The sequence below is a fragment of the Rhipicephalus microplus genome, chromosome 2 (genome assembly GCF_043290135.1).
Source record: "Rhipicephalus microplus isolate Deutch F79 chromosome 2, USDA_Rmic, whole genome shotgun sequence".
Classification (NCBI taxonomy): Eukaryota; Metazoa; Arthropoda; class Arachnida; order Ixodida; family Ixodidae; genus Rhipicephalus; species Rhipicephalus microplus.
Genome location: NC_134701.1, coordinates 44,849,921 through 44,862,569, shown reverse-complemented (window position 1 = coordinate 44,862,569; position 12,649 = coordinate 44,849,921). Strand labels below are relative to the sequence as shown.

At 48.2% G+C, this 12,649-nt stretch overlaps 1 protein-coding gene across 1 annotated transcript; it reads right to left on the bottom strand.

Moving 5' to 3' along the window:
- Window positions 1-8,395: 8,395 nt before the first annotated feature.
- LOC142788979 (Y-box-binding protein 1-like) lies at window positions 8,396-8,960 on the bottom strand. Its single transcript, XM_075884981.1, has one exon. It carries the CDS (start codon window positions 8,939-8,941, stop codon window positions 8,396-8,398), a length of 546 nt encoding a protein of 181 aa, XP_075741096.1. The 5' UTR covers window positions 8,942-8,960.
- Between the last annotated feature and the right edge of the window lie 3,689 nt (window positions 8,961-12,649).

Sequence of the window (12,649 nt, the reverse complement as noted above, 5' to 3'; positions counted from 1 at the left end):
TCGCGATTGTCATAACTACTGTGTGCAGTAGCCTGCAAATACTTTGTGAATTGAACATACCATAGTAGCAGGCCGGCATAGTAGCAAGCATAGCATAGTAGGGCGGTGATGGCGTAGTGGTTAGAGAATCCGCCTCGCATGCAAAAGGTCCGTGGCTCAAATTCCGGCGCCGCGCAGTTCCCAACCGGATAAAAAAATCCGCTTGGTGATGGAACTGCATTCAGAGGCCTGGGGTGCGGCCTCACCGGTAACCACCGCCGGGAGCGCACTCCCTCACCAGAGAATCATTGGCCACCCTAGTGCAGTATCTGGCCACTACCTCCCACATGCATACGTCAAAAACTCACGGCCCTCAGTCCCCAGCAGCTGCGAAGCAACTGACCATGGCGGCGGACAGGTCTGCAACGCAGCAGAGGGTGCTAAGAATCTCTGGATCCGGAGAGGGCGCCATTGGAACCTGAACTTGGCAACGTTTATATGCTAGAACCTTATCTAGTGAGGGAAGTCTAGCTGTACTATTCGAGAAGCTAGAGGGTGTTAAATGGGATATAATAGGGCTCAGTGAGGTTGGGAGGACAGATGAGGCCTATGCGGTGCTACAGAATGGGCACGTGCTTTGCTATCGGGGCTTGGCAGACAGAAGAGAACTGGCAGTGGGGTTCCTAATTCACAGAAACATAGCTGGCAACATAGAAGAATACTATAGCAATATTGAAAGGGTGGTAGGTATCGTAATTAAATTGAACAAAAGATACAAGATGAAGGTGGTACAGGCTTACGCACCTACATCATGCCATGATGACGCTTCAGTTGAAAGCTGCTATGAAGACGTAGAATCGGCAGTCAGTAAGGTAAAAACACAGTATACTATAGTGATCGGCGACTTTAATGCAAAGGTAGGGAAGAAGCAGGCTGGAGACCAGGCAGTAGGAGATTATGGCATCGGTACTAGAAACGCCCGAGGAGAACTACTAGTAGAATTCACAGAACGCAATAATTTAAGGATTTTGAATACCTTCTACCGAAAACGAGGAAACCTCAAGTGGACATGGAGGAATCCTAATGGCGAAAATAAAAACGAAATCGACTTTATAATGAGCGCACACCCAGGAATCGTGCAGGATGTGAAAGTGGTTGGCAAGGTACGATGCAGTGACCATAGTATGGTACGGTCTTGAATTCGCCTAGACTTGAAGAAGTAACGACAGAAACTGATACGCAAGAAGTCTGAGAGCTAGCACTGAGAGAGAAAGTACAGGAATTCAGAATGTCGCTTCAGAACAGGTACTCGGCTCTTAGTAAGGAAACCAACCTTGGCGTAGATACAATGAATGATAATCTGACGAGTATCATTACGGTGCGCGCAGTGGAATTTGGAGGCAGGGTAATTAGACAGGACACTGGCAAGCTTTCCCAGGAATCGAAGAACCTAATTAAGAAGCGTCAAATCATGAAAATGTCAGTTACAACAGACAAAATAGAACTGGCAGAACTTTCAAAATTGATTAATAGGCGTAAGGTATGCGATGTAAGAAGGTATAACATGGAGATAATTGAACAGGCTCTGAAAAACGGAGGAAGCATGAAAGTAGTGAAGAGGAAACTTGGGATAGGCCAAAATCGGCTGTATGCACTAAGGGACAAACAAGGCAAAATAACTACCAATATGGATATGATAGCTGAAATAGCGGAGAAGTTTTACAGAGACCTGTACAGTAGCCGAGACTAACCATGACCCTAATACAATAAGAACCCAGATGAAACCCCTCCAGTAATGATAGAAGAAGTCAGGAAAGCTTTGAATAGCATGCAAAGAGGCAACGCTGCTGGTGAGGATCAGGTACCATCAGATCTGCTGAAAAATAGAGGACAGATTGTGTTAGAAAAACTAGATACCCTGTTTACGAGGTGTCTCCTGACGGGAAGAGTACCATAGTCTTGGAAGAATGCTAACATCATCTTAATACATAAGAAAGGAGATGATAAGGACTTGAAGAATTACAGGCCAATCAGCTTGCTCTCTGTAGTATACAAGCTATTTACGAAGGTAATTGCTAACAGAGTAAAGAAAACATTAGAATTCAATTACCCAAAGGAACAAGCAGGATTTCGAACAGGCTACTCAACAATTGACCACATTCATACTATCAATCAGGTAATAGAGAAATGCTCAGAGTATAACAGACCACTATACATAGCCTTCGTAGATTACGAGAAGGCGTTTGATTCAGTAGAAATATCAGCCGTAATGCAGTCACTGCGGAATCAGGGCGTAGATGAAGTATATATAAACATTCTGGAAGAAATCTACAGGATATCAACTGCTACAATAGTGCTTCATAAAGAAAGCAACAGAATACCAATCAAGAAGGGTGTAAGGCAGGGGGACACAATCTCCCCAATGCTATTTACCGCGTGCTTACCGGAGGTTTTCAGAAGCCTAGAATGAGAACAGTTAGGGATAAGAGCTAATGGAGAATACCTTAGTAACCTGCGCTTCGCCGATGACATTGCATTGCTGAGTAACTCAGGGGACGAATCGCAACTCATGATTACGGAGTTAGACAAGGAGAGCAGAAAGGTGGGTATTAAAATTAATCTGCAGAAAACGAAAGTAATGTAACAGCCTCAGAAAAGAGCAGCGCTTCGAGATAGGTAATAGTGCACTTCAAGTTGTAAAAGACTATGTCTACTTAGGGCAGGTAATAACCACAGAGCCGAACCACGAGATTGAAGTAACTAGAAGAATAAGAATGGGGTGGAGCACATTCGGCGAGCCCCCTCAAAATATAACAGGTAGATTGCCACTATCCCTCAAGAGGAAAGTATATAACACCTGTATCTTGCCGGAACTTAGCTACGGAGCAGAAATCTGGAGACTTACAAACAGGGTTCAGCTTAAATTGAGGACGACGCAGCGAACAATGGAAAAAAATAGTAGGTATAACCTTAAAAAACAAGAAGAGAGCAGAGTGGATTGGGGGACAAACGGGGGTTAAGGATATCATAGTTAAAATAAAGAAGAAATGAACATGGGCCGGGCATGTAGCGCGTAGAAAGGATATCCGCTGGTCATTAAGGGTAACAAACTGGATTCCCTGAAAAGGAAAGTGATTTAGGGGGAGACAGACGGTTAGGTGGACAGATGAGATTAAGAAGTTTGGGGGTATAAATTGGCAGCAGCAAGCTCAGGACCCGGTTAACTGGCGGAAAATGGGAGAGGCCTTTGTCCTGCAGTGGACGTAGTCAGGCTGATGATGAGGTCACGAATGAAGGTTCGTAAGCCCACTAAATTTGAAATCATGTCAGCGCTTTCGAGCGGAGCCATGGTTTGTATGCTTCATACCTTTTGTTGTGTAGCGCGAAGTTGTCGATCGTCTTAAAAAAGTGAATGAGCATTCTTAAAGGTTTTAGAATAAAACCAAAAGCGATTTTCGCAATGCTCATGTTTGGGAATCATTGGATACAGGGTTTTTAGCGCGACACCTACGCATGTTTTGTTAGGTGCTCATGACGTGTACGGCATTTAGCGTTATCTTTCACTGCGTGTTCTTCTTTGTGAACATTAAAGTTCAGACGCGTGTTTAGTAGTGCCTAGGTTATAGGGATATGACTTTTGGTTAGGTGCGTGTGTGTATGCTAGCGCTCTTTGGATGAGGCTATGATGTCGTGCAAGGGCGCACAACAAAGTCCTGTGCATTCTTAAAAAAACATGAGCTGACATGAGTCTACACAAATGAGCGTGTAGTACGAAGGGTTTATTCACTTTAGTTTGTTCTTTTAGTGATAGCTTATAGGGATCATATGATCACTTGAGGTGAGAGCGTTGCGTTCACGGAACTTTGAGGCGAGACATACATTTCTAGGAATTATAGGACGCAGTTTGATCTGCTGTGAGTGAGTTTTTGTTGGCGTCAGGGTGTCTTAAAGCTAGGCCCTCTCGACTACGCCTTGAAAGTATATGTATTGAGAGAACGAAGAATGCGCACAGCTACCTGGTGTTAGGTTCAGGCTGCATTTGCGTGAAAGTAGTTGTCTTTCATGAAGTTAGTCATGAAGTTAGCTGATATAAGTTACAACTTAGTCGTGCGGATGGTGGGAGAAAGCGAGTTTTGAAAGAGTGTGATTATGGTTATTTGGGGCCAAATTGTATTTGCCTCTGTGAGCTTTTCTCGCCCGGCAAAGTGTTCAATTTTTAGTAAGCATCTCCACATCCATGATTGTTGTACCTTTCGCGGCGCAAAGTTTAGTCAAAATTGTAGAGCAGAATTTGTGTTTTTTTTTGTGAAGCCTGGAGGGTTCGAAGCGGGTCCACTGTGCTTGACTGCAGCATATTATTGTGGTGTGTGGTTCGTTTTGCCTGTATCAGTCATTGTGAGGTGGTTTGGGAGTCAGTTACAAGTTCGCAGCTGGAGGGTCCAAGCCAGGCCATCGTCCTCGTCACCAGCCATTCTCTTCGTGCCCAGCGGTTGGGAGCGCTGGCCAGTCAAAGTTTTCCGGGCGGCGGAGGAGCTCTTACGTTTGGCCTGGCAATTCGTCTGGGCAGACGCCATGGTGCGTAAGCCGGTCTATAGGGGGCTTTCAACCCCATTGGTGCCCAGTCTGCAAGAAGCTGTCCGGTAGACGTTCCGGGAAACAGTCGGGTCTCGTCTCAACAAAAGCTTCGCGAGGCAAGCCTTTTGTTGAACGGGCTCAATCAGCCAAGGAACGGCGTCACTGGGGTGGTCTCATTAAGACTACCTCGTGGCTCGGCTTTTGTCAACTACGTGAGGCCATCTCAACGCACCGACAGCCCGGAAGCGTGGGAATGCGTCGAAGAAGCCCTTCACTGGGATTGAGCGTTGGGACTGCCTGAAGCTGAAAGTAGCGTGGAGTTGGCGGCCATCTCCCCGGAGGAGCGCAACTTTCCCCCTCCGGATTCGACCTCCTCGCCCTGCGGTGTCTTCAAGGCGTGGGCCAGGTGCCTGTTTGTGTGGTGCATTTTGGTTACCATGGGACCGTTTCGCCAAGCCAAGTGGTGCAATATCTGCACCCTTTCAGGTGGGTGGACCACAAAGACTTCGTCCCCTCCTTTGTGGAAAGAGTGATCAGCGCCTTCTTCGGACGGTGGTGACGGCTAGCTATAAATTCGAAGCACTTTTGTAAATTGAGCTGAATCTTGCTGAAACATGAGTGTGGAATCATGAGCTGAACCAGGAACTGAACCTCTCTTGTACATAATGCGGGATCTTTTCGATTCCTGTACAGTTCCTATCTTTCTGCAATAATGTAAATAAATCTTTCGTTCTACCTCTTACGAACGCGTCTCCTCACTAGCGAAGATCGGCTATGCGGACGGTGGCAGGGTGCCAGCTACCCTAAAGAAAACCCACCATACCTGCTGCCATCGAGACCTCTCTACCCTTTACAGCGGTGGATTTCGGAGCAGTGGCGCCTTCGGTACCGTGTTGGCGTCGCGCCTTCGTAACATTTTGAGCAGGGCCCTTATCTCAGCGTAGCACATGAGGTAGTCGGCAGCTACTACGATCCATTTGTTCCCGGAATTCAATGTCGGGAATGGCCCGAATGAGTCCACGCTGGTTTGCTGGAATGGTTGGTGAGTTGGCTCGACGGGCTGGAGAAGTGCTGCTGGCCGATCGGGGGTGTCTTTCGTCATTCGCAGTCTCGGCATGTTTTCGCATTACGAGTGACGTCGGCGGAAAAGCCTATCCAATAATACTTCTCCTGTATTCTTGTGAGCGTACGGGAAACACTGAGGTGTCCAGCCGTCGGGTCGTCGTGCAAAGCATCTAAAGCTTCTGGAAATAACTCTGAATTTACTATGACGAGGTAGTTAGCCCTAAGTGGCGAGAAGTTTTTCTTCGGGAGAACACCATTCCGCAAAAAAAGCGAATCAACATCTAAAGTGAATATATTCACAACAACGGTGGCCTAGCCTTCGAGGCATTTTAAAGGCTCGTGAGTTCCAGTTTAGCTCGCTGTCGCTCAGCGAAGTCGTTGGCACTTATTGTTCTTAGGGAGCAGTCTTTGTCAAGATCGTCCTTCGTAGTGGTTCGACGGCGGCACGGGACAGGCAGTCGGCGTCAGAGTGTTTTCTTCCAGACTTGTAAACGACGGTAATGTCGGATTCTTTAAGTCTCAGGCTCCACCATGCGAGGCGACCTGAATGGGTTTTCTTTAGTTAGCTATCCAACACAAGGCGTGGTGGTCGCTGACAAGTTTGAAAGGCCGGCCGTAGAGGTAGGAATGGAACTTCTATCTAGCCCAGATGACCGCAAGGCATTCCTTTTCTGTTGTGGAATAGTTGGCCTCTGCCTTTGATAGCGATCGGCTAGCATAGCTGATGAGTATTTCCAGTCCGTTAGTCGTCTTCTGCGCAAGAACGGCGCAGAGTCCTACACTGTTTGCGTCGGTGTGTATTTCTGTCTCAGCGAATTCGTCGAAATGCGCAAGTAGCAGAGACGTCTGCAGGCGTCGTTTCAGTTCATAAAATGCTTCCTCTTGCGGAATTTAACACTTAAACTTCACGCCGGTCCTGGTGAGGTTAGTGAGTGCCTCTACAATGTGGGTGAAGTTTTCGACGAACCGCCTGTAATAGGCACATAGGCCAAAAAATTGACGCATGGCCTTCTTGTCACTTGGCAGTGGGAAGTTGGCAATGAAAGCTGTTTTCTGAAGGTCGGGGTGAATGCCGGACTTTATGATGACGTGGCCCTAAAACAAGAGCTGCTTGTTTGCGAAGCGGCACCTTTCCACCTACAGGGTGAGTCCGGAGTTCTTGATTTCTTACAGTACTAATTCAAGGTGCCGGAATGTTCGTCGAAGTTTGAGGAAACCACGACGACGTCGTCCAGGTACGCAAGGCAAGTCTGCCGCTTCAAGCGGGCCAGTACTGAATGCATAACGCGTTAAAAAGTCGCAGGTGCCGAACAAAGACCAAAGGACATGACGTTGTACTAGAATAGGCCGTCCGGTGTAATGAAGGCAGTTTTTTCTCGATCTCTCTGGTCGACTTCAATCTGCATCTGCCAATATCCGGTTTTGAGGTCCATCGAAGGAGAGTACCTCGCATTGGGAAGCCCATCCAGGGGGTCGTCTATCCGGCGGATAAGATACACGTCCTTCTTCGTGATCTTGTTCAGACGGCGATAGTCGACGCAGAAACGTAGGGTTCCGTCCAGTGGCGTACCAGCTATTTCGCGAGGGGTAGGGGCAAAGAACCTACCTAGAGCACTCTCTCACTCACACACACACACACTATATATATATATATATATATATATATATATATATATATATATATATATATATATATAATTATATATACATATACTTTTCGATGGCTGCATTTTTGATGGAGGCGCATGTGCTCAGATTTAGGTGGACGTTAAAGAACCCCAGGTGGTCGAAATTTCTGGATCATTCCACTACGACGTCTCTATCATCATATGGTGGTTTTGGGACGTTCAACCCCACATATCTATTAATCAACTCACCACCATTCAGTCAACATGCGCGTACACAACACCACGCTACAGAACCGTCTAAAATGAAACAGGCGTGTGTAGGCACCGATGAGTCGTTTGCACACGGCACGACCATTCCTGCTGTTACTCCAAAGAACGGGTGACTTACTTCACAAGGGAGAAAGTGTCCCTCCTTGTGGTGCCGTGTGCTATCTCTCTTTTGAAGGAGCGAAGAGCCCTTTTAGTGGCAACTGCGAAGTTACTCCGGAAAACTTGTATGTGCGCGTCAACATATCTGTGAGCCCACCGTTGCTGAGGGAGAGAACTAAGCAGCGCTGCGCGTGTGTGCTTCTTTTCGGTTAGAGTTGTATTTTGAGCTATGAAACATTGTTCAAGTTAGTTGAAAACTAACTTGCCCGACTCCTAATTAGGCCATAATCGTGCAAAAGTAACAGTCTTTCACCTTCTCTCTGGTTCGGTGGGCAAGCTGCGGGGTAAGCTTAGAAATCGAGCTTCCCGCTGTACTGGAGTCCACTGTTTTATTCGTCTCTCTGCAAACGTCTGCCATAGCTCCTAGTTACGGTTAGCAAGGCTAATCAAACTTATCAGAAACTAAAGTGCAAACCTTTCTGTGGCGCTTCTAGTACGGCACAACCAAAGCATTTAAGAAGATTTGTCACAATCATCTGCTCACAGCAGCTTCGATGAAGCAGCGATGAAGTTAGTCATTTTTTATGAAAGGAAATACTTTTCCTGAAGCAGCATGTGCTCTGACTGGTTCACAAAACTATTGCTTGTTTCCATCCATAACAAAACAAGTACAAGACGTTTTCGCGCCTTGTACTGTAGTGAGCTTTGCAATGCTATAGTACAAGGTGCGAAAGAGTCACATAGGCGGCCCGTTCAAAAGGAACATTCAATAGCAATCGTCACAGCAGCAAGCTAGAACAAAAGTTTAGTACTGAAGTTGCTCGCGGAGGTGCTCGTGGCACTCCTCTGAAACGCTGGTTGTATCGCCAAGGGTAGGGCCTCCCCACGCCGTCCATGATCCACCGCTTAGAGTCTCGGTTTCCTGCTTCCTCCCTTCGATCTTCCCCTCGGCCACGCCTTGACGCCTGCCCGCGCCTTCGTTGATTGCGACGTGGAATCCAGCGGGGAGGGAACGGGCGCCTGTGGGCCGCGTACGGGCTACCCTGAACAGGCTCACCATCGGGTCCGGTCACATTGGCTGCCTCGTAGCCCTTATCGCCGACCACGACGTCAAACTCGACGGTCTCACCTTCGCCAACGCTGCGCAGCAGCTTCTGTGGGTTGTTGCGCGTGATGGCTGTCTGGTAGACGAAGATGTCCTCGTGAGTGTCGTTGCGGTTGATGAAGCCATAGCCGTTCTTGACATTAAACCACTTCACCGTTCCCAGGACCCTCTCGGCGACGATAGGCTTCTTCCTGCCACTGAAACGACTCTCTTCGCCCATTGCCAAGTTGGCGGTGATCTTCGGAAGGAGCCACTTTTCCATGGCTTCATGCGGTGGGTCATACGCTTCCTCCGCATTCGATCTTGGTTGGGTTGCGTGCAAATTGCCAAATACATCCTGCTCACCATTGATAGCATTCCCTTTGCTAGAGTCTGTGCATGGTGCACGCCTTGTTTCCACATGGCCATGGTCATGCTGTGGTGCTGACTCATTCATAGGTAACGTATCCGGCAATGCCGCGCCCTTGATGTTGCCCAAAATTACGTCGTATAATGGGTCGGTCATACACTTAACGAGTACTTCCCCAGTAAACATTGTACATTGCAAAAGGACTTTTGCCTCTGGGAGGTATCGCACAGTACGGTCCAGTAAGTACACTGGGCTCGTCGTTCCCGTGAACTTCTCCTTCGGAACCAAGGATTGCCGCACGACGACCGTGTTGCAGCCGGTGTCTCGAAGCACATGCACTGGTCTGTCCTCTAGGAACCCCTCCACAACAGGCATGTCAGCGACTCCAACGTTCGCGGATCGTCGACTTGATGTGACATTGACGATGGGTATTGTTTCGCCGTCTTGGAGAACAATGTAGCCACTCTTATGGTGTTCAGGTGTCACGTCTTCGCGTTCTTCCGATAGCATACATGATGCCTGGTCTTTGCCAAATTTTCTACCGGGGCATCTGTCACTGCTGTGTCCACTTTGTTTGCATACTCCGCATCGGCTGGAAGTATTCCCTTTCGTGCGGGACCAGCAGTCGGCTGCGCGATGGCCTGCCTTGTCACAAAGGAAACAGCGACTTGCAGGCTTCTCCGTCTTCTTCGCGGACTCCGGCTTGGACACCGAAGGTCCCGGATTCTTGAGAATCCGTTCTTTTCCTAAGTTTGTGAGCGCCTGTGCTTCCATGAAGTTATCGGCAGTCTCGCAAAGCAAACTCAGGGTTTTGCAACTTCTCTCCTTAAAACATTGCTTGGTAACATTTTCATTTCCTCGTAACAATATAATTGGGTGAACACTGTGGTGAAGGAAGACTTTGCCTTTGTTGTTAGTTTGCCCAGCTTACAGCTGACAGTGACCAGTGTCAAAAGTGTGAGGGCTGAGCCCCCCAACTTTTCTCAGTGAGAGGGCTTGCCCCCTCCCCTTGCGACCCCCCCCCATCTCCGGCTGATTCGCCTATGGTTCCATCCTTCTTGACTGACACAACGGGTGATGCCCATGGACCCTTTGAAGGCTGGCTAATGTCGTCGCGTTGCATTTCATTCACTTGCTTTTTTGTGGCGTCGCGTTCTCAAGTTGACACTCTGTGCGGGCTTGGCACTTTTTTTATTTATGATCTGAAGTTTTGTGACAAAGGTCTGTCGAATTTTCAACAAAGATGAAAAACGTTGCTTGCATTGTTGGAGCAGAGCTATTAGCTGTTCTTGCTTATGCGTCGAAAGGCTAGCCTTAACGTCGAAAGCTAGTTGACAAGCTTGGTTCGCCGTAAGGGCTTCGGTAGACTCGGCGAGGGCGAAAGCATTGTTGGCTTCTATGTCTTCGATGTAGGCAACCATGGTGCCTCTGCTCACGTGCTTGTATTCGCTGCTGTAGTTCGAAAGCATTACTATAGCTTTCTCTTCTCGCAGTTGGGCTGTTCCTCTGGCAGCATGAATTTCGCGGTTGATCAACAGGTACTGGTCGCCTTCAACGACACCTTTCATGTTTGTTGATATCTCTGCGCCGACGGAAATGCTGACGCAGGAGCGGGAAGGAATTGGACTTGTTGTTTCAGCACATTCAAGGCGTGCTTTCCTGATGGCGTGCGCCACGGCAGTGCTCTTTCTGCTGACAGCATTATCGACTTTGATTTGAAGTAGATGACTCCACCGTGAAGGTTCAAGACGTCCAATCAAAAATTATGTCTTTGAAGCTACGTTGTGTGACAACAAAGCTTGCGGGGTAAATTTGGCTGTTAATGGAGACTCTGGCTGTGCAGATTTCTGCCGGCGTTACTTAGTCACCTCAAGCTGTCCGGATTTCAGGGCCTTTCTACGCGGTCTTCAATTTCTTCAACTTCGTAGTGAACGCTCCGTTGATGACGAAATAGTCAGGTCTGGAGTCATCGAAAGCTCTCACATTGTGGTCATCGTTAAGAACATCGAAGTTGCTAGTTTGTCGCCGCGCGTTGCAGCTAGGCCCTGGCACCACGTCACGACTACGTCGGCTTGTTCCGATGCTTCCGTTGTCGTCATTAGGTCGTGTTTGGTACGTGACGTTTCGATGTCACGGCTAGGTCGGGATACTGTGGTGTTCTGAAGGTTTCTTCGTGGCGCCGTCTTCGGCGGTGAAGGGTCTTGTGTAGTTCGTCGTATACAGCAACCACTGTTCTATAGGTTGCTTCCCTTAGTTTTTCGAAATATGCGAGCTAAGCGACCGGCCACGGGCGGGTTCAGTGAAGGGCCGGTGGTGGCAGGCGGTGCGGCGAATCGTAGTGGCTGGGAGTTGGGACACAGTATGGTCGTCGTTCTTGCCACCATGTTCCAGTGATGTAATCGGCAATGTCGCGAGACCTTTCCCAGCTGCGGACGTGGCGTGTTGACGGCGAAATCCTGGAGTCCCGTCTGTCAGTACTGGCAGCAGTGGTAGGCCGGCCTTTCCGCAGTGGTAGCATAGCGGGCGGTTGTCAGGGGTGCGCCAAACGTCCGTTTTCTTTGGTGTGAAGCGCTGGCTAAGAGGAGGACGGTAAGGCTTCGGTGGTGGTGCTGGTGGCGTCTGGCACCAGAAGTTCGGCGCAGCGGCATCTTGGTGCATAACTTTGAAATCTTAGCGCGAAAAAACGGAGACATAAGAAAGTGACGTAGGAAACATGAGTGCTAACTTCAAACTACGTTTATTTGAAAACACACATGAATACGCATGAACTCAAATCACAGAAATCTCATGCCTTCCTGTCTTACTGATGTAGTACTACCAATATCATAGATAAACAAGGAACGTATAATCAGGAAATAAACAGGTAATCGCGCATGCCAAACTAGAACAAATAAACCTTAAAACAACTTACAACAGCCCCTCCCAAAAAAAGAATTCTATAAACGAAAAAAGAAACATCAATTGCGCAGGCTTATCTCAGTAAAACTAACATGTTCATGAGGAATGAAAATTCCTTATCGTGAAGGAATACAGAAGGTTGACTTGCGCATTTAGTGCCATGTTTTCGGATGATGCAGGCCTCAAATATTTCACAGGTTACTTGCTCTCTGTGACTAAATAGCACAGCTGTTTGTTCAAACAGTGGAGTGCAGCCTTACTGACGGCAATGTAATGCCAAGTGGGACGACGGCGTACCTTTCAATGAGCTATGGTGCTCACGTAACGGATATTGAGACAAATCCCAGTTTGGCCCATAAACGTGGCACAGCTTTTCTTCCAAGTCCCACTGGTTTAAGGCAGCCACACGGTCATATGTCTCCAGCCGGGTCTCCGCTTCTTCACATAATGATCCATGGGAGGTCTGTGGCTCTCTCAGCTGCTCCATTACGACCATTGCAGGAGTTGGCACAGGGGCGGTCATAGTGGTCGCTGTAGTAGAAATCGCCTTGGGCTTGCAATGTGATCGGGTAGAGCCTTGTACTCTGGATGTAGCCCTCCCTTCCTGAGGCTAGCTTGCCGATCGAGGTTGGCTTCGATGTCCTATTCACGGCGTGAGCTTGACTCACGGCTGAAGGGGAG